This window comes from Miniopterus natalensis, chromosome X (genome assembly GCF_054644295.1).
Source record: "Miniopterus natalensis isolate mMinNat1 chromosome X, mMinNat1.hap1, whole genome shotgun sequence".
In the NCBI taxonomy this organism is placed as follows: domain Eukaryota; kingdom Metazoa; phylum Chordata; class Mammalia; order Chiroptera; family Miniopteridae; genus Miniopterus; species Miniopterus natalensis.
The window spans coordinates 97,314,679-97,337,957 of NC_142103.1; the positions used below are offsets into that span (position 1 = coordinate 97,314,679).

The 23,279-nt window shown below is 39.6% G+C and overlaps 1 protein-coding gene across 1 annotated transcript in view; it reads right to left on the bottom strand.

Moving 5' to 3' along the window:
• Window positions 1-23,279, bottom strand: part of PPEF1 (protein phosphatase with EF-hand domain 1) — a 96,232-nt gene that overhangs the window by 55,589 nt on the left and 17,364 nt on the right. The window contains exons 6-8 of the mRNA XM_016199350.2: window positions 18,352-18,497; window positions 5,272-5,399; window positions 2,605-2,665 (exon numbers count right to left, since the gene is read on the bottom strand). Coding sequence (XP_016054836.1) covers window positions 2,605-2,665; window positions 5,272-5,399; window positions 18,352-18,397 — 235 coding nt within the window. The 5' untranslated portion in view covers window positions 18,398-18,497. The remainder of the gene's footprint in view (window positions 1-2,604; window positions 2,666-5,271; window positions 5,400-18,351; window positions 18,498-23,279) is intronic.

The window sequence follows — 23,279 nt, forward strand, 5'->3', positions numbered from 1 at the left end:
ATATTCTTATAATTAGAATACTTATAAAACTCATACACATTGCTAAGGAAAAGACAGGCAAAAATTCGGAACAGGCACTTAACTAAGTAGTATGTGCACATGACTGATAAACATACAAAAAGGTGAGCAATTTCACTGCTCACCAGGTAAATGCAAACTAAAGCAGAAACGTGATACCAGTACATACCCGCCAAGTGGTTAAAATAAAAAGAAAGACAACTTTAAGTGTTGGTGAGGATATGGAACAATTGGAACTTTCATACACTGGTGGCAGTATCAGTTGGTACCATTTTGTAAAACTGTTTGTCAGTATCTAATAAAGCTGAACATATGCATGTCCTATAACCCAAAACTTCTACTCCTGGGTTATGGTACATCTTTATAATAATGGCCCCATTGAAACATACTTCCTTGTATCCATATCCCTTTATAATACACAATATAATGCTGCTGCTGCTCCCTGCAAGAGATGGAGCTTTCCTAACCCCTTTGAATCTGCAGCTGGGCCTTGTGATGTGCTTTGACAGAATGTAGCAGAACTGATTTTTGTGAGCTCTAGAGCATAGACCTTAAGAGGCCTTGCAGATTCTGCCTTTGCTCTCTTGGGATCCAGCTGCCATGTAAAGAAGTCCAGGATATCCTGCTGGACAGAGAAACTGCATGAGGAGAAGTAAGGTGCCCAAGTTCACAGCTAACACCAAAAAGTCCCAGACATGTAAGTAAAACCATTTGGACCTCCATGCCCCAGCCAGCTAGGATGAGTGAGCCCAACTGATACTATCTGAAACAAAGACAAGTCATCCCCACTGGCCCTGTTCAAATGCCTGACACCCACAGACTCATAATAAAATGGCTATTATTTTTAAGCCACTAAATTTTGAGGTGGTTTGTTATGTAGCAATAGATAACTGAAAATGAGTACACAGCAAAAGAAAAGAATACATATGTTCACCAAAATGGTCATGTACAAGACTATGCATAGCAGTGCCATTTAAATTACCAAAAGTGAAAACAACTCAAAAGTCCATTAACAGTAGAAGGAATAAATTTTGCTATATCCATAATATAGAATATTATTCAGCAATAAGAGTGACCAAATTACAACAACATGGATGACTCTCACAAATACTATGTTGTGTAAAAAAAGCCAGACTCAAAGCTCTATGCTTCCATTTATATAGTGAAGTTCAAAAACAAGCAAAATTAATCTGGGATATAGAAGTCAGAAAAGTAATGATAGGGGTAGGGGTGGATGGGTAGCAATTGGAGAGGGACAGGGGCGTTTCTGTGGCTCTAATAATGTTTTATTTCTTGTTCTGGGTGCAGGATACAAGGGTATGTTTACTTTGAGAAAAACTATTGAGTCATATACTTATAATTTGTGTACTTTTCTGTAATGTAAAGTTTGCATAAGAAGATTAAGCCACTGTCCCTTCTTTGATAAAATTTTGAATATATTTTTTAATCACCTGCAGAATTTTTTAAATGTAGATTTTTTTAAAAAACATCAGAGACTGAGTAATTATCTCTGGGCTGGAACCCAGCCATCTGTGGCTATGAATCTCCATAAGTGATTCTGATGCACAGGCCAATTTGAAATATTAGGTCATCAGCAGAAAGAGTGCTGCTTCATTTCATTAATATTATATTCCCTCTCAGAAATATTTTTGCCAAAGAATATGAAACAACTCTCTTCAAATTGCAATTATCTAAAAGAAAGAAAATGGCAAAATACCTACTTCCACCCACTCCCACTCCTCAGGTTTGGCTATTCCACCATTCAAAAAGCTTCCACAGATCATTAAATGCTTTAATTAGTTTCACACATATGTACTTAGCTCAAAGCATGCATTAAACCATCATTCTGCTGCCACTTCAAAGGGTGTTCACTAGATTATTTAAAATATGCTCTTAGATGCCATAAACATTTTTAATTAGAAAAAAAAACAACACAAAAAATGGTTGCCCCAAATTAAGGAAAAAAATTTTAAAGTCTAACATCTACCTTGAAGATAGCAGGCAAATCTTAATTTGCAGGAGAAATGTATGCCTTGTGAAAAATTATTATTTTAAAATCATTTTTGAACCACACCTATGTTGCCTGTCTCTAGATATCTATGCAGAAAACAGAAACCTGATGGAGCCAACTGTGTTTAATCCACCATTTCCCCAAGATTTATTTCATAAAATACTTAAGTTTCATGGACAAAAAATGAAACCCTCCTTACTAAGCTACTATTGTACATCAACAGATTGTGGCTCAGAGAAGGTATTCAACAAATTAACATTGAATGAGCCCATCAATAGATTGTGGTTCAGAGAAAATATTCAACAAATTAACACTGAATGAAATCATCAATAGATTGTGGTTCGGAGAAGGTATTCAACAAATTAACATTCAGTTTTTTGAAAGTGAAAGAATTAAGTGGTCAATTTAGTTGACACCCATCAGAGAAGACAAAAGCCAGCTAAACTGATTCCACCAGTTGTTTGGTGTCACATAGACAAGACAGGTGGGCATCTTTTAAATTGTTTAGTGTTCTCCCTTGATGAGAACAATTCAATATTTAATGACTACTTTTCAAAAGACTAATTTTTACTTACTTGGATCTTTCTCTTGTATATGTGCGTAGTTTTCCAACATGAAGGAAAAGAAATTGGATAACTGGACAAAATAAAAACACATTAATCAATTAATGAACCCCAAGCAGCTACTGTGGTAAATGCTATTGGTTTTTGTGCAAGTCCCCTTTACTCTTCTAGGGCACTGATCTCCCAGCTGCAGTAGGTCCCACCTCTACCTGCCCCCCTCCTCCCAAGGATTGCCCCCACAGATGAGCATGAGCAGTACCTTCCCGAGTTGCACAGGATATCACATATCTGTCCTCCTTGGGGGCTGCCCATAGAAAAGGACTGACTGAAGCAAGGGTATTATAGCTCAGCCCCACACGTTCCTTGCCACTGGGTGGGATAAACTGTGATGCATTTCACACTTCAGAGCTCCCAATGGGATCAGGCTGAGGTCAAGCTTCTCCAGAAACCGTATTTTTGCCTAATTTCTTCCCCTGTCCAATCCTGCTTTCCTCACTCCTTGTGGGTTTTTCCTGAGAACACTCTCAGGAAATCACTTGTACCAGAATCCCTGTCTCAGATTTTGCTTCTAGGAAACCAACCTAAGACAGCTACTAGATTTTGTTCATTAGGATCTCTTCTTTTCCTTTGGGTAGTGAGATGAAGAGTTAAGGGATACTCTTAAATGTCAAATATATTTGGGAAATGAAATAAGGAAGGAGAAAGAGGGAAATATGGAAATCCACCAGCATTCCAACCATCATCTAGATGCTGCCTCTATACCTACCAATTATCTGCAAAGATCTGCATTTATACAGCACAAATAACTTCTCCAAGCCCTGCCTCCCATAAAAAGTGAACACTAAGGAACCTTATCAACATGGGAGTGGGTCTGGGAGTTCAGGGAAGGAAGGCTTTCCACACAAATATCAAAATGTATAAGTTTAATACTGTTGATGGGTTTGTCAATTAAGAGTTAATAGAAACCACAGTGAAATACCACTGCACCCACACTAGGATGGCTATAATAAACAAGACAGATAATAACAAATGTTGTCAAAGATGTGGCAAAATTGGACTCCTCATACACTGCTGGAGGGAATGTAAAATGGTGCTTCTGCTTTGGAAAACAATTTAGCAATTACTCAAAAAATTAAACACAGAGTTACCAGATGACCCAACAATTACACTTCTAGGTGTAAACCCAAGAGAACTGAAAACATATGTTTCCATAAAAACCTGCACACAAATATTCATAGCAGCATTATTTATAATAGCCAAAAAGTGGAATCAATTCAAATGATCCATACACTGAGAAATGAATAAACAAAATGTGCAATATCCATACAATGGGATATTATTCAGCCATAGAAAGGAATGAAGTACTGATACATGCCACAGCATGCATGAACACTGAAGACATTATGCTAAATGAAAGAAGTCAGACACAAAAGGATCACATTTTCTGTGATTCCATTTATATAAAATGTTGAGAAAAGGCAAATCCATAAAGACAAAACAGATTAGTGGTTGCTAGGGGATGGGAAGAGGGAGGAATGGGGAATGACTGCTCATGAGTATAACGTGTTTTGTGGGGGGTGGTGAAAATGTTCTAAAATTTATTGTGGTGATGGTTACAATTTTGGGAATATACTAAAGGCCATTAAATTTTACACTTTAACTGAACTGTACCTCAATAAATCTGTTATAAAAAAAGAGTCCATATTAAAGACTGTACTAGTACTAGAATGTGTGCATCTAAAGCATACCAATTTGAGAGCTCACTCTACCTCTATACTCATCACTATATCCTACAGTGCTTAAAAGGCCAGCCCACACTGTGAGTTCCCAATTGGGGCAAAGGGAGAATCTCATTGAACCATAATATATCATTTTTATAGCTGCCAAGAATAAATCCAGCAATTTCTTTGATACTTTTTGAAATTTTCTTAATTATTTTTTAAAGATTATGTGATAAAGTTACATATAAATATGATTGTTGGAAACTACAAACAATACCAAATGAAAATGAGAATTCCTCTCCGACCCACCAATACCACTCCTGTCCCCAGAAATAACCACTGGAAACACTTCACTGCATAGCTTTTTCCAGACTTTTGCTGTACGTTTAGTTTTCTTTCATATATATGGGATAACACTACATATTGTTCTACAACTTGATTTTCTTTTCATTAACAATTATATTGGAGATCTTTCTAAGACATTTTTAATATTAAAAAGTACTTTTTTCTATCAATAAGCACTAAAGCTTGATTTATATATCATTTTTTGCAAGCTTGAAAAAAGCCTTCCTCACTCATCTGTATTTTCATCTAGAACTTTCATAGGTTTGTTTCCAGGAAATTCTTTCAGTTTTTTACTCCTTACAGTGTTTTTTTCTTCATAAAGTAAGAGCTTTGCTTCTTACTGGGACATGTCCCCAAAAATAGAATAAGACCATTTTTATTAGCTAACTGTACATCTGGCAGCCCTCTTAAAAATGTGAACTTCAGAACTGAAAATACCATTCCTCATCCCAAATCATACTCTAGCTAGTTCCACACAATGTTATTATATCTTCCATGAAAGCCTTTCACCAAGGTTCCTCAGCTTAAAATTGCCCCAATGTGTCATTCTTTCAACAGCAAGGGGTAAAGAGAGGCATTTTACCAAAAGAAGAGACAAGCTTACAAAACAGACCTGTAATTGACCTTGTTCATCGGCATATTCAATGGACTGGAAGATGGTAAGAGCATAACGTTGTCTGGTCTTCAACCGAGCTCTGTAACCTCGGTACCAATTTTGGATGATCAGTGCGGCTTTTATTGCTGCAGACACACAGGATATAAAAGTCAGAGAAAAGCAGTTCTTATGCAGCTATGCGGGGAAGGGGGGGAAGAAGGTGCTTCAGAAAAAAAAATATCAGTCCACCTGGATTCCTTGGTTCTACAAACATAAAATCTATAAACAATGAGATTTACCTTCATGTTTTTGTAAAATGTCCTCAAGTCTCAAATATTCATAGAAGAATGATGGCATAGACATTAAGAGTAGAATTTTTGGAGCAAGACTACCTGAATTTGAATCCCAGCTCTGCTAATTACTTCTATGTGACTTTGGGTAAGTTATTAAAACTTTCAAAGCCTCAGTTCCCTTATCCGTAAAATGGGGATAATAGCACTCACCTATTGCATTACTTAAGCCTATAAAGTCTACATATGTCTTATGAAGTAGCAATTCCATTCTTCACTATATACCCCAAACCAATTCTCACACAGTCCATAAAAGAGACATATGGAGATACAACACTGCTTTGTGGCAGTGGGAAGTTTGACACCAACACAGCCTGGCTGTCTATTGCTAGGAAGGAGAAAGTGTAACTGCGGTGGGTGCATACTATAGAGTATTATGCCACAAGTGGAAGCAATAGATTAAATAAAACCATAGCAACATGAATAGATCTTTAAAAAATTGTGCCTCAGAACAGTTATTAAAAAGTTAGAGACAGAATGAAATATAACATGATACTTTATATAAATTTAAAGTACACATACACAAAATCACAATATACATTTCATAAGAATATATACAAAGGAAAAGATACACACTAGCCCTGGCTGGTTTGGCTCAGTGGTTAGAGTGTCGGCTCACACACCAAAGGGTCGCAGGTTCAATTACTGGTCAAGGGCATGTACCTCGGTTGTGGTTTTGATCCCCGGCCCTGGTCAGGGCTCGTGCAGGAGGCAACCAATCGATGTGTTTCTCTCACATTTATGTTTCTCGATTTTTCTCCCTCTCTCTCCCCCTCCTCCCTTCCACTCTAAAAAATTCAATGGAAAAAAATATCCTCTGGTGAGGATTAAAAAAAAAAAAAAAGATACACACTAAACATAATAGATTGGTTATTTATGGGGTTGTGAATGAGCATCGGGTACATAGATAAAAGGGGATAAACAAGTTAATTAACAGAAGAAAGTGTCTTGCACAGACCAATGACAACAATGCACAATGAATTGAGAAGTATGATTCACTCCACCTTTTGCACCTGAGATTCAATTAATAAGCGACAGATGGAAATGAACAAACCTCCCTCTTCATAGAGTTACTATAAGGACAAAGTGAGATACTGCAGGTAAAGAGTTTAGCCCAATGCCTGATGAAAGCACATGCTAAATAAGTGGCAACTATAGTGATAAGTATCGTCTTGTTTGTGGATTATTCAGGCATACTGACTCTTATAGTAGCCTTTGAACCATCCTGTAGCTTCACAGTTTTGAAGAAAGAGATCAGGTGAAAGATGGGATTTAAAATATAGTCTCTTATGCCTTCCTCAAGTTTTAGAGTGAAGAGCAATCAACACCAGCTGGCTTCTTTTATTCATGCTATCATTTTTCCCAGTTAGCACATAAAAATTAAGAGTTGACTATAATGAGAACAATTTCAGTTTTGAAAGCAGGAAGCCAGCCTCCAGTCCCAGCATGCTTGGTTTAGTACTGCTGTGGTACACCGAGTAGACACTAATCATCTGAGGGTGTTTATTTATGAGCTCCCTCAAGGCTCTTGGGTTTCAGAAACTCGCATTTCATTATTCAGCTTTCAGAAAACCCCAGGAAATAGACATAAGGTCAAATATCAAAATCTTTATAGGGAAAAACCACAGGAAGAAGAAATCGAGTAAGTTGTTCAATATTGCAAAGCAAATAATTGGTAGTACCATGGCTGAAATCTCATGTTCTTATCATATCCTTATGGACAGTCCAGGCTCACCTTAAAGGTCTGTTCTGTGGAACAGTCACTGTCATGACCAACCAACCTACACCTCAGGGGTTTTCTGTTCACCAAGCACAATGCTCCAGTGCTATTTACTGAGGGTCAGGCAACAGATTCACTCCTGCAGTCCTTGCCACACTGTGAAGCTGAGAGAGACTAACTTACTTAAGGTCATTTAGCCAATAAGTGGAAATGGACAACAGGAATTGAATCAAAGTCTCACTAACCCCATAGCCCAAGCTCTTAACCTGCATAAAGCTATTGGCCTTTTTCTGTGTCTCAGTTTCTTCATCTGCACAATGATGGAGTGAAATAAATGACCTCTAGTCTCTCCTATTTACTATTAGCAACATCAATAATAAATAATCATGCTTATTATTTCTACAATTGATTTTGAACAAAATAGCTGCCATATGTTAAGGGTCTACTACAAAACATTAGTCTCAAGTATTATCATCTCCATATTACACATAAGGAAACTTCAGGTTTAGAGAGGCAAGGATCTTGCTCAAGTCATTTACCTAGTATGGACTAGATCTTCTAAGTCCAAACCCTGGGCTCTCTCCACAATATATATAGCCAGTTACTTCCCCTAATCTACTTGCACCTTTCCTTCCTTTGAATAATAGCCACCTTTTATTGAGTGCCTACTATCTGCCTGGCACTAAGCCAGACACATTACATATACTACTATTTCTACTCCTCCCCCACAAGGGGAAAGACGCCATCTAAGTCTCCTCTCCCATCTCTGCCTTGCTGAGACCACAGCCTGCTCCTCAGGGGAGGAGTTACTATTTTGTTTGGTAAGCACACAGTACATTCACAGGCTATTTTTTACTAGCGGGTGTGAGTACTGGGCCTTGGAAGGTAGATAGCCATGCTCAGTTCCCTGACTCTTGCACTTCCTCTTCTACTCCAAAGTCAGTAAGCTGAGCCAGCCCTGGGCCCACTTGGGAATCCACCATCTCTGTTTAGGCTTGCATTCCTGTACCTGAGCCCCTACACCTGAGCATGAATACCACTTACTAAGCTATCACCTCTCACTCCATGCTTCTCTACTCTAGTCGGCTTGCTGGTGCTGAAGGCTAGGACTCTGCAGGCCACATTTCCACTTTGCCAATTGTTCCATGTTGGCTCTCTCAATAGGGGCTTTTGAGGCTGGAGGAGGGACAGGGGACACACTCCTTCCTGTTCTAGTATAGCCTAACAAGTGCTCTTCGCCACCACCGCAGATTCTCCCTGTTGCAGCCATTGGATCCAGTCTGCAGTTTTCCCAGCACTTGCAAAGCCAGCTTCAGGGCAGCCCCTCAGAGACACTGGCACCATCTGAGCACTCCCCCTTCCCCTTCTCAAAGGTCTGAGTTTCAGTTCTGCAGGGCCCCTTCTCCAAGTTTCTATAGTTTAACAATTCCAATCTTTTCCGTTTTTTCTCTCAGCCCTAGAGGTGGTAACTTTCCTGTAGTAACTTTCCATATACCTTAGAGTTCTTTTTCAGGGACCCTTTCAGTTACCTAGTAACAACTTGATTCCTAGTTGACAGTTCAATTCTCTATTCAAATCACTCTTGGCTTCTGCCTCCTTGACTAAACCCTGCCTGATGAGCTAGTCCCATGGGGGTGGGAAAAGGAGGCCCAGCTTAGGCCTCCAGCCTTTAGCTCCCTGGGTGCTCCAACTCAGGCCCTTACTAGAGTTCTACATTGCGATTTTGAGTACTTGGGCAGCAAGTGATAAAACAGACTTTGATCCTGAGCTTGAATGCCACTTACTAAGCTACTGTTGCTCCTTGGCCATAGAATTCTCACAGCACCCTCTCCAGGAGAGGGAAGGAGACTGGCAAAGCGGAAATGGGCATAGAAACATCAGACTTCTAAAACTTCACCACCACAGGGCACTCTAGCCAACTCAGGACCCTCCTCTGGATCAGAAACCTCCAAAATGCCAAAGGGCAGAGCCCAGATACAGACCCTACTCCAGAGGGGCCACTGCCTCAATAACTCCCAACTCTGCACATAGAGGAAAAGATCTGTGCTGTCTAGTTCAGAACTCGTTAGACAGCTTAGATCTGCTTTGTCCAGTTCCGAACTTGTTAGACAGCTTAGATATGCTTCTGGTCCTGCTGCTTCATGGTGTAACAGGGCTTGTCTTCCCTGTCACATTAACTCCATGCAGAAAAAGCCAAAAGTAAAAGCTATTGCCTTATGTGTCGCAATGGTCTTCTATTTTTGTTTCTAGAAGGAAGCAACAGCATAGGTTTAATAAGTTACTTGGCCAATTTTCTGTGTCCAGAACAGGTGGTTTCCCTATTGCCAAGCTGGCTTTTTTTGTTGTTATTTTTTAAAGGATTATTTCCATTGGTGGTGATCATTGTCATGGTATTTTGCAATAAACTAGATATCCATGTAGGGGGGGTCAATGAGCAAAACAAATGACAAATTCAGAGCATTTGCTTTGTGGTGACAGACACTGTCCTTGGTGCTTTATATGGATGATTTGATTTGATTAATACAGCCAACAATCCTATGAAGTTATCCTCATTTTACAGATAAGGAAACTGAGGTCCAGAAATAACTTGTTTAGGGTCACATTGCTTATAAGTAGGAGAATGTAGAGTCATATCCATATGTCTGTAATTCCAGAAACTGGGCTCATAACCATTTTGCAATACAGCCCAGCCTGGCATTTGGAATTGGCCATGAAAAATAAGAGTATGTAGAATAATATCTCCCTCCCACACCGCCCCACCATGTTTCCTATACCTTTTGCCTGATCTCTTGTTCTCTGTAGCACTTTTTACCATCTGACATTCTATATAGTCACGTTTGTGCTTATTGTCTATCATCCCCTACTAGCTAAGCTACATGAGAATAGGGATTTTATTTTGTTCACTGCTATATCCCCAGCACCTGGGGAAAGGCCCTTCTAGGGCTATTATAATAATACATAATAATATATGAGTAACGTGTTAATATAAATATTAGTAATATATTAATTGATTAATTAATATAAAGTGCTTATGACATTCCCTGGCATACAGAAGTACTCAATAAATGATAGAATACTTTTTTTTTTAAAAGGAGTAACAGATAATAATTCTCTCCAGGCTAACAATTTCTAGTGCCCCCAAAGACTTTCTAATTAGACATGATATTTCATTAAATATGACGCTCAGTGGTTGAGTGCCAACCCATGAACCAGGAGGTCACGGTTTGATTCCTGGTCAGGGCAGGTGGCAGGTTGCAGGCTTGATCCCCAATAGGGGGTGTGCGGGAGGCGGGTGATGGATGATGTTCCTCTCTCATCGATGTTTCCATCTCTCTATCCCTCCCCCTTCCTCTCTGTCTAAAAAACTATTATGGACAAAACAGGTGACCATCTTAGAACCCTAGAACCAGGAGCAAGAAGAGGTGTGCCAATCACGACCCACAGGGCTCACTTCCTTAGAAAACATAGTCCTGGCTCAAGAGTCTTCTTCTCAGTAAGGCCTTTCCTGAGCACCCTTTAAAAAATGGCACCCCTCCCCCATTGCCTATCTCCTTCCTTATTTTCTCTCCACAGCACTTATCACCATCTGATATAGCATATATTTTACTCATTTGTTATTGTCTGTCTCCTTCCACTAGAATGTAATTCTCCATAAAGCCTGGGATTTTGGTCCATTGGATAGCTGCTGTATCCCCTGTGTCTGGAACAGTCCCTGAAACATAGCAGATGCTCAATAAATATTTGTTAAATGAATGAAATTACTGTTTAGTTAAGACTTTCTGTCTTGTGTTTCTCCTCATGCTAACTGGTACAGCTTATGTTTGGTTTGGTTTGGTTTTTTAAACAAGAGTTTATTTAACAGATAGTTCTTCAAATGAGAAGTTTGATATTCAAAATGATAAAGCATTTATACTCTGCTTTTTCAAATTCTGCTGGTAGAGGCCTCCTGAGAAGGCACCAGGATGAGCAAATATTTAATTTAACTTTAAGGAGTTGGACATCCAGTCAGGAAGAGAAAGAGGCACAAGTGTGATATAACTGATTAAAATGAACTAAAATGAACTGGAAAGAGAATGAACTGTCTAGTGACAAAGGCTTTAAACAAGGAGTAAAAGCATCTATTACCTCAGCTATTCAAAGCATGATGAGAATAGGACATGGCTCAACTCTGGGACCACGGTTTTCATTGTTGGTTTTGTTTACAGATATTCTACATCTGCTGGCTGCTAGAGTGTGTGATTGTCACAATGAGACTTTCAACTTCACTGGAAAAAGCTCAAAGCAGGAGATGGTCACAAAGCCTGCTTCTTGGGCAGCAAACAAGGCAAGGACCCCTATTGAGGCTCACTCATCCACAAACTGTGACATCCCTGCCAAACAAGGGCACAGCACAGCCTCCTTGTCCCTGAAAAGCATTTTTCTTAAACAAGAGGTAAATGAGAGTAAAGCATGAGACCCAGGGTCCAAACAATGGCAGATAATTTGAACAAAACTATACACTTTCCCCAAATGACAAAAGAGATCATAGTTTTATAATTCTTAGAAACTTCTGCGGTAAGAAAAATAAATTCTGGATTTGTAATCTGGAGACTTCCATTTTGGTCCTGACTCAACCAGGTGCCAACTCTGTAACCTCAGGTTAGTCACTTTACCTCTCTGGTCCTCAATTTCTCATGTGAACAATGAGAACCTAGGATTTTGTGATCTCTACAACGCTTTCCAGTTATAAAATACTCTAATTCATCCCTCTATTTTTTTTTAATGCCACAGCTGCAGCCTATTATTGCACATAGCGAAGTTGAAAATAACCATTCAAGGACGAAATAAGATGTGTAAATGTGAGCATTCAAATCAGAAGCTTCTGGACAAAGAAGACAAATTCTAAAGACTATTTAAAAAATCTGAATTATCCTTGTAGAAAAATCTAAGTCAAGTCACTAATATCCTTGATTTTCCCATTAAGGAATTGTAGCCAAACTTTGCTAGCAATTGGTCTAGGAACATTAAACATTTCGCCTATTACTTTTCCTTTATTACCTAAGATATGATTATTGTATATGATCTGTCAATTGGTTCAAGTGATAGCCAATAGAAAATAAGGAAAGATGGATGGGGGAAAAAATGAAGACAAGATGGGGGTAGAAGACAGACACATGGGAAAGGTCTAAGGCCCAGAGGTTTCACTGAAGATCAAGAGATTAGAGAATGAAATAATAATCATAAAGATTGCAGAGGTGGAGCTAATCCAGGGGGCCACAGGGCCAGGAAATGGGAGTGAGCAGCTGAAATAGAGTGGAGGAGAGGCTCCAGGAGTTTAAGAGGTTGAGGAACTGGGATGCCAACATGTTTGAGATTATTCATGTGTACAGTGAAGATATTCAAGATGATGCCAAGACGTGGCCATGAGTCTGCAACGAATGAGGAAGTTGGTGGATGACAAAAACAAGGAAGGGCTAACAAACAGTACCCCCAAAGGGCATAAACCTAGGTTGCAGCCACTGCAGGACTGGCGTATCAGGAGGACACGCTAACCAACTGAGCTACCCAACCAGGGCTACAACTTACTTTCAGACAGAGAGGGAAATGGAGATGGAGAGAGAAATGGAAGAGAGAATGGTAAATTGCTAACAACTGGTGAATCTAGGTAAAAGGTATGTGGGTGTTCATTGTACTATTCTTTCATCTTCTCTGCAGGTATGTAATTTTTTAAAAGAAGTTGGGGGCAAACCTATATAGTTTTATTAACCAATGTCACACCAATAAATTCAATAAAAAAAGAAGTTGGGGGCAAAACAAAACAGAATGGCATACGAAAAAATATATATATCCAAACCCCCCCCCCCAAAAAAAAAAATTAGAGGAAAGGCACTTGAGCATGTTAAAGCTTAATGTGGAAAAAGCTGGGGGGGTAAGCATGAGAGGTAGAAGGAAAAAAATCAATGCCCCCCAACCCCACACATACACCTGCAGCTGTAGAGCATACTGGTAGTCTGTGAGTGACAAAAAGTTTAAAGAGTATCTTAGTTGATGTCCCATTTCTTTCAGGAGGAAAATGAGGAAGGTCCTAACACAGGGATTTCTGCCATGCCCCACAGTACCAATAAAGACTGCTTGATGGCAATTATAACTGAGAATCCTCCAACAACAACAACAAGAAGTATGGCAAGGGCCCCTCTAAACTTTCAGAAAATTCTTTAGAGAACAACAAAGATTTAGGAAACAATGTCAGTAAAGAACCTAACATTAAGAGGGAGGGGGTTGGGAGATATGGGGCTAGGAGTGGAGGGAGGGGATCTCTCAGGCAGTTCTGAATGGCTTGACTGTTAGATATTTAAACAACTAAATTAACTAGATGCTATTCCAAGAATTAAAGAAGTATGTGGTGGCAATTTAGTATTTATTTTCAAAATCTTAAGTAAAATTAGAGAACAAATATGTTTTTAAAGAACAATCTCTATTAGAGAAATTTTTCATTTGTCATGGCTTAAAACATCAAACTTCAAAGCCAAAAAATCTAGATAGATAGCCTTTTTAGGCTCCTCAGCACTTAGAGACAATGAATAAATACATGTCTAAGTAGTCTCAAGTGAAGAAATAAAAGAAAATATATTAGAGTGCTCTCAAAGTGTTCCATGGGAAAAAGAAAAAGGTAATAGATTATTCATTCAAAACCCATCGATATAAAATTTTAAGAGTAAAGTGAAGTTCAGGAGAATGAAATAGCAATGTTTAATTTCTGCTTTTTGGATGAATTCCAATTTTACAAGTCAGGACAGTGTATCAAAAGGAGCATGAACTGGCTGAAAAAGGTGAAGTAATTAAGAAAAGGAAAACTCATGGACACAGACAACAGTATGGTGATTACCAGAGGGAAAGGGGGGTGGAGGTGTTATCGTAATTAGCTAGTTAATATTAATAAAGGAAAGAAAGCAAAGGGAAGTCAGACATTGTAAGCATGGTCACCTGGGGAGCTTCACCAAGAAGCTACAGCTTCACAGAGCATTGTTCCTCCAAGGGGATTAACAGCCCTCCCTTCCCCCATACGGCACTGGACAGTTGTGGGGAAGAGGGGGTGCAGGAGAGGTGTTTGCCTGTCAGTCTAGCCTGGGAAACAATGGATTGGCTGGGGGAGTGACTCCATCACAAACATGCGAAATCTTGCAAAGTTAATTGGTTAGTTTGAAAAAGCTCCTGGTTAAAATCCCCAGAGTTCTCTCTGTCTTCTTTGCTCTAGCTCTCTCTTGCTCTGCTATCTGCACTCACCCATGTGCTCGTCTGTTCTCTCTCTAGAGCCATATGGCCTTAAGCAGCAGTAGGGCTCATGGCTGTGCAGACCCCACAGGCAATGGACTGCAGCTGAGAACACAAGCTAAGCGAGCCAGATGCTGGACTGGACTGGACTTTAATATGGAGCAGAAATTCTGGGCAGTGGTCTTAATTTTTGGCTCTGCCAAAGACAAGATTGGACTTCTTCCATGGCGAGATGAACAGAGATGGGACCTTGGAGAGGAACCCCCTTATTTTACATCATCAATAAAGCTTTCCACAAAACCCTGTCCCCCTGTGGGGGCTTCAGGAAATTCATTTCCTCGCAGGACCCCAAGAACTCCACTTCTACCAATAACAGGAGGAAGTAGAAGAGGGTAAAAGGTGGATAAATGGTGATGGAAGGAGACTTGACTTGGGGTGGTAAACACAGAATACAATATACAGATGATGCATTATAGAATTGTACACCTGAAACCTATATAATTTTATTAACCAATGTCACCCCAATAAATACAATAAAAAAGTTTTTTAAAAAGTAGCATGGACTTTGGAATCTGTCAGAGCTGGTTTCAATTCAGGTTCAGCCGCCAACTAGTGCATGACTTTGGGCAGTTCTATAAGTCTCAGTTTCTTCATCTAGAAAAGAGACTAATCAAATCTTCCTCCAAGAATTTTGGTGAAAAATAGAAATAATGGATGTTGTAGGCACTCAGTAAATGATAGCTATTATTTTTCTCTTCCCCATTACACATCACAAAAGAAGTGAAATAACAACAATTATATAACATCAGTGCTACTTTACATGGCAGGTGGATAGCCCACAGGAAGGGGATAGCCTCAATTTTACATGTAGGCTACTCTTTCTCAAAAATGCCATGAGCCCAGCCAGTGTGGCTCAGTTGGTTGGAGTGCCATGCCATGCACCGGAAGTCACTGGTTCAATTCCCAGTCAAGGCACATGCCCAGGCTTGGGGCTCAATCCCCAGTAGGGGGTGTGCAGAAGGCAGCCAATCGATATCTCTCATCGATGTTTTTCTCTCCCCCTCTCCTTTCCTCTCTCTGAAATCAATAAAAACATATATTTTTTAAATTCCATGACATTCCAAAGGCAGAGTACTATGGTAGGGATGAATGACCAAGGAGGGGGAAAAAAACCTTCACACTAGACAGACTACGAGAAACAGGAAACAAGCTCTGCTACTTACTAGCCATGTATTCTTGAGCAAATCCCCTTGCCTCTCAAAGCCTCAGTGTCCTTTTCCACAAATTGAGAACAAACTCTTCACAGGTTGTAAAGATCAAATGTATGTGAAAGGGCCTGGGCAACTATAAATGGTGATGAAAAAAATAAAATTAAATTAAATTAAAATTTTAAAATAAAAAAAAGCACTATGCAAATAAAAGCTACTTTTTTCTTTTCTTTTCTTTTCTTTTCTTTTCTTTTCTTTTCTTTTCTTTTCTTTTCTTTTCTTTTCTTTTCTTTTCTTTTCTTTTCTTTTCTTTTTTTTGCATTCTCAATTCCTGGCACATGAAAAGTGCTCAGTAAAAGATTTCCCAGGTGAGTGAGATGAGTGAGTGAGTGAACTCTCATCAAAAAAACTAAGAGGGCTATCTCATTTTTTGTGATTATAAAGAAAAGAGGTCTTAGCTGTCCCAGGGTCCATAGGGCCTTTGCTGCTTAGCTGATGACCCTGAGCAATATTATGAGCTAGAACAACCAGTCTTTGATTGGAACCAAGCTAGTTGTTCTTTTGGTCATTTCTCATAAGATCATAAGATTACAAAATGTTTATAGCTGTAGGGTCGTTTTCTGATAAATAAAGAGCATTCCAGGAGTCTAACTTCCTACTGGATACTTTCCCTGGAATACCCCACAGGCAGCTCATAATAAACATGTCAACATCATCTTCCCCTCTCAGACCCCTCTTCCTTCTCCCCGTGTGCTCCTCCTCAGAACCACCCAGTAGGCTCAAGACAATAATCCAACCATACTCCTTGATTCTGATCTCTCTCTCCCCCTCTCTTTATATACTTTATACAAGTAAATTTAATAGTTAAATTGGGAGTTACCATAAAAGGGTGTGTAATGGTTGGCAGCAAAAAAACACTGTAGTCAGCCCTAGCCAGTGTGGGTCAGCCCGTTGGAGTATCATCCCATGTATCAGAGGGTTTCGGGTTCAATTCCCGGTCAGGGCACATGCCTAGGTTGCAGGTTCAGTCCTCAGTTGGGGCTTGTACTGGAGGCAACCAACTGATGTTCCTCTCTCTCTCTCTCTCTCTCTCTCTCTCTCCCTCTCCCTCCCTCCATCCTTCCCTCCCTCCCATCCATTCTCTCTGAAATACTACTCAGCCTTAAAAAGTAATCAAGTACTGATACATGCTACATGGATGAACCTCAAAAACATTCTAAGTGAAAGAAACCAGTCACAAAAGGTCATATTGAGAATTATTCCATCTACATGGCATGTCCAGAATAGATAAGTTCATAGAGACAGAAAACAGATTGGTAGTTGCCAGGGGTGGCAGAGAGGGAGATTGGGAGAAATTGCTTAAATAGATAAGGAGTTTTACTTTGAAGTGATGGAAGTGTTTTGGAACTAGCTAGAAGCAGTAGTTATACAACATTATGAAAGTACCAAATGCCACTGAATTATTCTCCATGAAATAGTTAATTTTATGTTAGTAAATTTCATCTCAATAAATTATTTTTTTAAAAAGCAATCCAAAAAATGTATGATATTTTAGATCTTTTGAAAGATTTATTTCATGATGTGCTTACAGATTTGAAAGAGTTAGTGCACCTCTCATGTCTCTGTTAGAGATCAGCTTGCTGACTCACCAGCACAATTCAACTAGGAGAGAGCGTAGCATTTGAAACCAAAAGTAAAACATCTCACACTAATTAGTATGGAACACTCGGCATCCTAAACTCTCCATACTAAGCCTGAATAAGCTTCCAAAACCAAGATGTGAAATAGAAATTGGGAAAATTATCTATACCTAGATAACAAAGGACTGGAGTTTAAGAGCAAATTATTCACATAATTGTTCCAGCTTGTTTTTATTTTAATTTGTTTGTAAAGACTATGTTTCTTAAACACTCAAGTGAGTTTCAACTAGTAGCTATGAGAAAGAATCTCAGTACAAAATAAAGAAAATATTTAAGCCTCTAATTATATGGCGGCAGTAGGGGGCATGTCATCAATTTAGAAACAACACCCTTTTGGAGAAGCAGATGATCTAGCATTTCCCAAATTCTACCTACAATATTCTAAAAACATGAGGCAAATCTCATAAAGTTCTGTGTTGAATAGCTATAAAAAATAATCTTATCACTGAGTTATAAAACCTAATAAAGATTCAATGATGTTACTAAATGTTACATACGTATGAATATAGCTATTTATAAGCATACTGAATAAACAGATATAAATTTACAGAGATTTTCTTGTTCCCTGCCACTGAGTTTTAAATTGAGATTTTATATTGGAACATTTCCAACTGAAATCAAATCAAACATAAAATATCTCTTAGATAATACTTTATGGCGCATCATGAATTCAAAGCTACATCTTCTTAACGGTAGCTTCCAATGTTAGCCCAAGACTTAACCTTCGGTTCAAGTGATGATGCCTTGTGCAAAATCACACAGGGCAGGCAGCGCCAGAACCAACCATGTGAGTAAATGAGAAAGGGGGACAGGTAATTGGCTCACTCTTCCCTTTTCATCAGGAAGACAGGCACATTCATAGCACTCACTTTTTGCAGATTTCTTGGCTTTAGGTGTTGAACTACCACAGCCCATGTCTTCTAGATGGTGTAAAATAGCTTCAACTTCTTATTCCCAGATGGTGTGGAGAGCTGTGAGGAGCCACTCCTTAGCTAAGCCACCTCAGTCGCAAACCCTGATGGGAAAAACACAGGAGGGAAGCAGCACCGTTAACAACAAGGTATCTAAGGACTGCAAGGCAGGATTCATTTTTTTCTTCTCAACTGCCACTCATCATGTGATGTGGAAAGTGATCAGACATAATCTAATCCTGGTTTATTTTCCACAACACAGCGGCAGCAACAGAGCAGCTATAGATTGCTTTTCTGCTACACATAAATTATATTTTCCTCGTGTCTCAGTCAGATCAAGGTCTGCAGAAAATAGAGCATAAAAAAAAAGAAAAATGGAAATGTAAGAGTGTACAATTTTCTAATTGAAATACAGGGAATGGGATATGAAGGATCTGACATTATTTAACAGTTTTAGTTTTCAGCTCAAAATAATTAAATCTGGGCTTTGAAAAACACAAATTAGCCCAGCTGGGCGTGGCTCAGCGGTTGAGCATCGACCTAGGATCCAGGAGATCGGGGTTCGATTCCCGGTCAGGGCACATGCCCGGGTTGTGGGCTGCAGCTGATCAATGACTCTCTCATCATTGATGTTTCTACCTCTCTCTCCCTCTCCCTTCCTCTCTTTGAAATCAATAAAGATATATTTAAAAACAAAAAACAAAAAACAAATTGGACACTATGAGTTAAAAGCAGCATATTTAAACAACAATGCCAAAATTCAAATCAAAGTGAGTTCTTTGACAATATTTCTCAGAATCAGTTGGGGCACTTGTTTACAAAAAGGAGGCTCAAGGCCTCCCCATAAACTAAGGCATCAGAATCTGTTGGAGTGCCCTTTTTAATTAAACAAGCTCTCCCGGTGGTTCTGAGACTCCTCCAAGTCTACCCTCCGCTAGCTCACCAGCCTTTCTCTGAAGAGTTAGATGAAACTGCTAAAAGGATCTTCCACAATCACTTCCTGGGAGTTCTGGACAAAATTCCTTTCCTCATTGCTTTTTTGGGTGATGTTCCTGAAGGGCACCAGAAGTTTTGCCTTTTGGGATATTGATTTTTAAGTGGGATATTAAGAGAAACAAAAGACTCAGAAAGAACCTTTGACTCTCCCCCTTTCCCGCTAAGAGATTCAGATAGGAAAAAACCTGCTTCGGGAAGAGAACCTGGGCATAATCACCTTAGTATTAGACAGGAAGACTCCAAGCAGGTGCCTGTTTACTAGACTACCCGTGTCTCATTGTTTCTGGGCTGCCTAGCAAATGTATGTTTCCCTCTCCCTCCACTACCTGTAAATTGCCTACTCGTTTGAAATTTCAGACCCCCTATCTCCTCTTTCTTCTTTGCCCAAAATGACATATATACCCAATTTTACTTTAGTCTTTGGGATTTCCATGCTTATATGAAGCCCTTGTGCACATGTATTAAAATTTGATTTCCTCCTGTTAATTTGTCTCTGTTGATGTGATTATTAGCCCATCTAGAAAAACCTAGAAGGTGGAAGGAAAATTAATTTCTTTTTTATCTCCCACGTTTCCTTTATTTTTTGATGCTCCAAACCAAACTGATCTTTTCTTAATAGGAACAAAGTCAGAGAACAACTAACTAACTAGGGATGCTAAGGGCATGTCTATTTTTCCATTAGCACTACACTGAAAGCTTCGAAATTTCAACTCAACTGAAGAAAGGCGAAAACTAAAATGAGCAAAATATTGGAAATATATATTTTTTAAATAATAACCTTAATAAACAAATATTATAATCAGAGCTAGGCCTAGTTATTTTATGTGTTGAATCAATCAACCCTCTTAAACTCTGGGTTATTTGCAAATTTGATAGGCATTTCTTTCATATATTTCTTAAATGTGAACAAGGTCAGCTCCAAAGGCAAAACCACCCTTGTGGCATTCCACTCCAAACCATTCTCCACAGCTCCATTACATTCATACCCTCTGAGGATATTTGTGCAGTTAGGTGATAAATTCACCCATCATAACTATCATCTTACTTATCTATGAGACGTCCTTGGAAATTTTGCTAAATATTTTAATGAAATTAAGATATATACTTTGACACCTTAACATTCCAGGCTATCCCGATATCAGAAGAAGAAAAAGAAGAGAAGTTGAAGGGGAAGAGAGGGAAAGAGGAAGGGAAAAAGGGGGGGGGGGGGGGAGCGTGGAAGGAGGAAAATCAGTTTGGCATGATTTTTAATAACAGAATTATAGATGTTTAAAGGTAGGAGAGACCTTTAAAATTACCTAGAATTGACAGAAAGTGCAAGGAAGTTAAGCAACTTGCATAATTGTCATATATAAAATATGGTTATCAAACTTTGTTGCATATTAGTTATCACCTGGGGAGCTTTAAAAACTCCCAATGATCAGACAGCACCTTATTAAATCAGAATCTCTGGGGGCTTAAAAAAACTGATGTCTGGGTTCCCTTGGGTGGGGCTGAGCATCTGGATATTTTAAAACTCCCCAGATGATTCTAATTGCAGCAAAGTTTGACAATCTCTAATAGAGACAATGTTTTAGCAAACCCATGATGATGCCTAGTGAACATCACATTTTCCTCTAAATGCTTTTTGACTTCATCTGTTTGGAACCAGATTTTTCCAAAGGTCATGTCAGGCTTATAAGGCTGTGGCTTCTGGCATCTACTCTTTTCTCATGTTTGAAATTGGGGCACTATTTACACATCGCCTGCCTTCTCTCCATACTCAGAAATTTCTCTGAGGTTATCTGCAGTGCCTATGAGAACACAACTGCTGTGGTCTTCATCAGCCTTGGAAGTAGTTTATCTGGTCCTGCTGACCTTATGCAAGTGCCTAGATTAGTGCTCTCCAACATGAGTACCACAAGACTTACCAGAGGAGATTATTAAAAATGCAGACTCCTAGGCTTTATTGCCAATACTGGATTTAAGCGGTCTGGGGGCCTGGGAATCTGCGATTAAGTGCACCTCTCAGGGGACTTTGATGCAGCCACTCCCTGTATCTCAGTTTGAGAAATGCTGCTCCCTACATCTTCCTTGGGCTTCACTTCCATCTTCATGTTATCTTTTCTACCCTTTTTATGAATACATAAGAGTTGGGCATTGAATAGGCAACAAACACTGATTCAACATTAGGAAGTGATAAATAAAGCAATATCTCTCTTCAAAGGCATTTGGTTCTCAGCCATGCCTCAGTTAATTCGCTACACAACAAAAGTCCATATAAAAGATTCATCAGAAACTAAAAAGCATCATACATGAGTATACTTATGCTAGATTGTAAGCTCCCAGGGTATCTTTCTTTCTAAACACTCCTTGAATCTCTGGTACTACACAATGTCTTTAATATAGCAGGTATTTGATAAATGCTGAATGAATGAATAGATACTTCTAAGCCAGAATCCTTTAAAAAAATAACTAAAAATAATTATTAGTCCACCATTTTGTGCACAGATGCTGGCTATTTGATTATAAACCTTTTATTAAACCAGAAAATAGGTAGTACTTATACAACCCTTTTTAAAGAAAATTTTAAAATCATGATGGAAATGAAAATTGTTCTAGAATTCTTTGGTTATTAGAAAAAATAGTTTGTTATTTGAATTTTTACACTACTAAATATAATTATTAAGCAAGTTATTTTAAAATGTTTCTCCCTCAGGTAACATGAAAGAGAGAGAGAGAGAGAGAGAGAGAGAGAGAGAGAGAGAGAGAGAGAGAGAGAAAGGGGAGGGGAGGGGAGGGGAGGGGAGGGGAGGGGAGGGGGAGGGGAGGGGAGGGGAGGGAGGGGAGGGGAGGGGGAGGGGAGGGGAGGGGAGGGGAGGGGAGGGGAGGGGAGGGGGAGGGGAGGGGAGGGGAGGGGAGGGGAGGGGAGGGGGGAGGAGGGGAGGGGAGGGGGGGGAGGGAGGGGAGGGGAGGGGAGGGGAAGGGGAGTGGGAAGGGAAGGGAAGGGAAGGGAAGGGAAGGGAAGGGAAGGGAAGGGAAGGGAAGGGATGGAAGGGAAGGGAAGGGAAGGGAAGGGAAGGGAAGGGAAGGGAAGGGAAGGGAAGGGAAGGGAAGGGAAGGGAAGGGAAGGAAGGAAGGGAAGGGAAGGGAAGGGAAGGGGAAGGGAAGGGGAGAATGGGCCCTGGCCGGGGCAAGCTCAGTTGGTTAGAACCTTTGTCCCAATACGCCAAGGTTGCATCCGAGCATATGCAAGAATCAACCAACGAATGCATAAATAAGTGGAACAACAAATCGATGTTTCTCTCTCTTCTCTCTCTCTCTCAAGTAAATAAATATAAACTTAAAAAAAGAAAAAGAAAAGAGAGAGTTCATTTTAATTTTCGACAAAAAACAAGCACCGCTTAAGGTCAGGTGCTGCTTCCTACTCCCACACACTGCCCAACCTAGACTATAATCATCCACTTAAAGGCAGAAAGGGAAGCAAATTTTTAAACAGCACATGTGCCTTTGAGGGCACCTCTGCCTAGCTTTAAAGCTGATAAAAATGATGTGGGGATTTTCCATTATTTGGGAAAACCTAAGCTTCTTCCATTTCCGGCCCTCTGTCAGCATTAGAAAAGCATTTAGTGTGCTAAACAAGTCTCTGAAGAAAACAATTTCCTGGGGCCTGAAATGGGTTCTCCAGCTCAAGAAGTGGGGAGTGTCAGCAGCATTCACACAGACCCAGGGACATGAACCAGTGAAAAGGTGGCTCTTGACCAAAAAATAGCTTGAAACTTGCCCAGTGCCACTGCCCCTACCAATATATATACCTAGGATGGTTTTTAAGCATAAACATAAAATAGTGACTCCTTTTGGTGCTCACTTATAATTTGCAAAAAAAAAAAAAAGGTTTCTAAGGCTTCCGC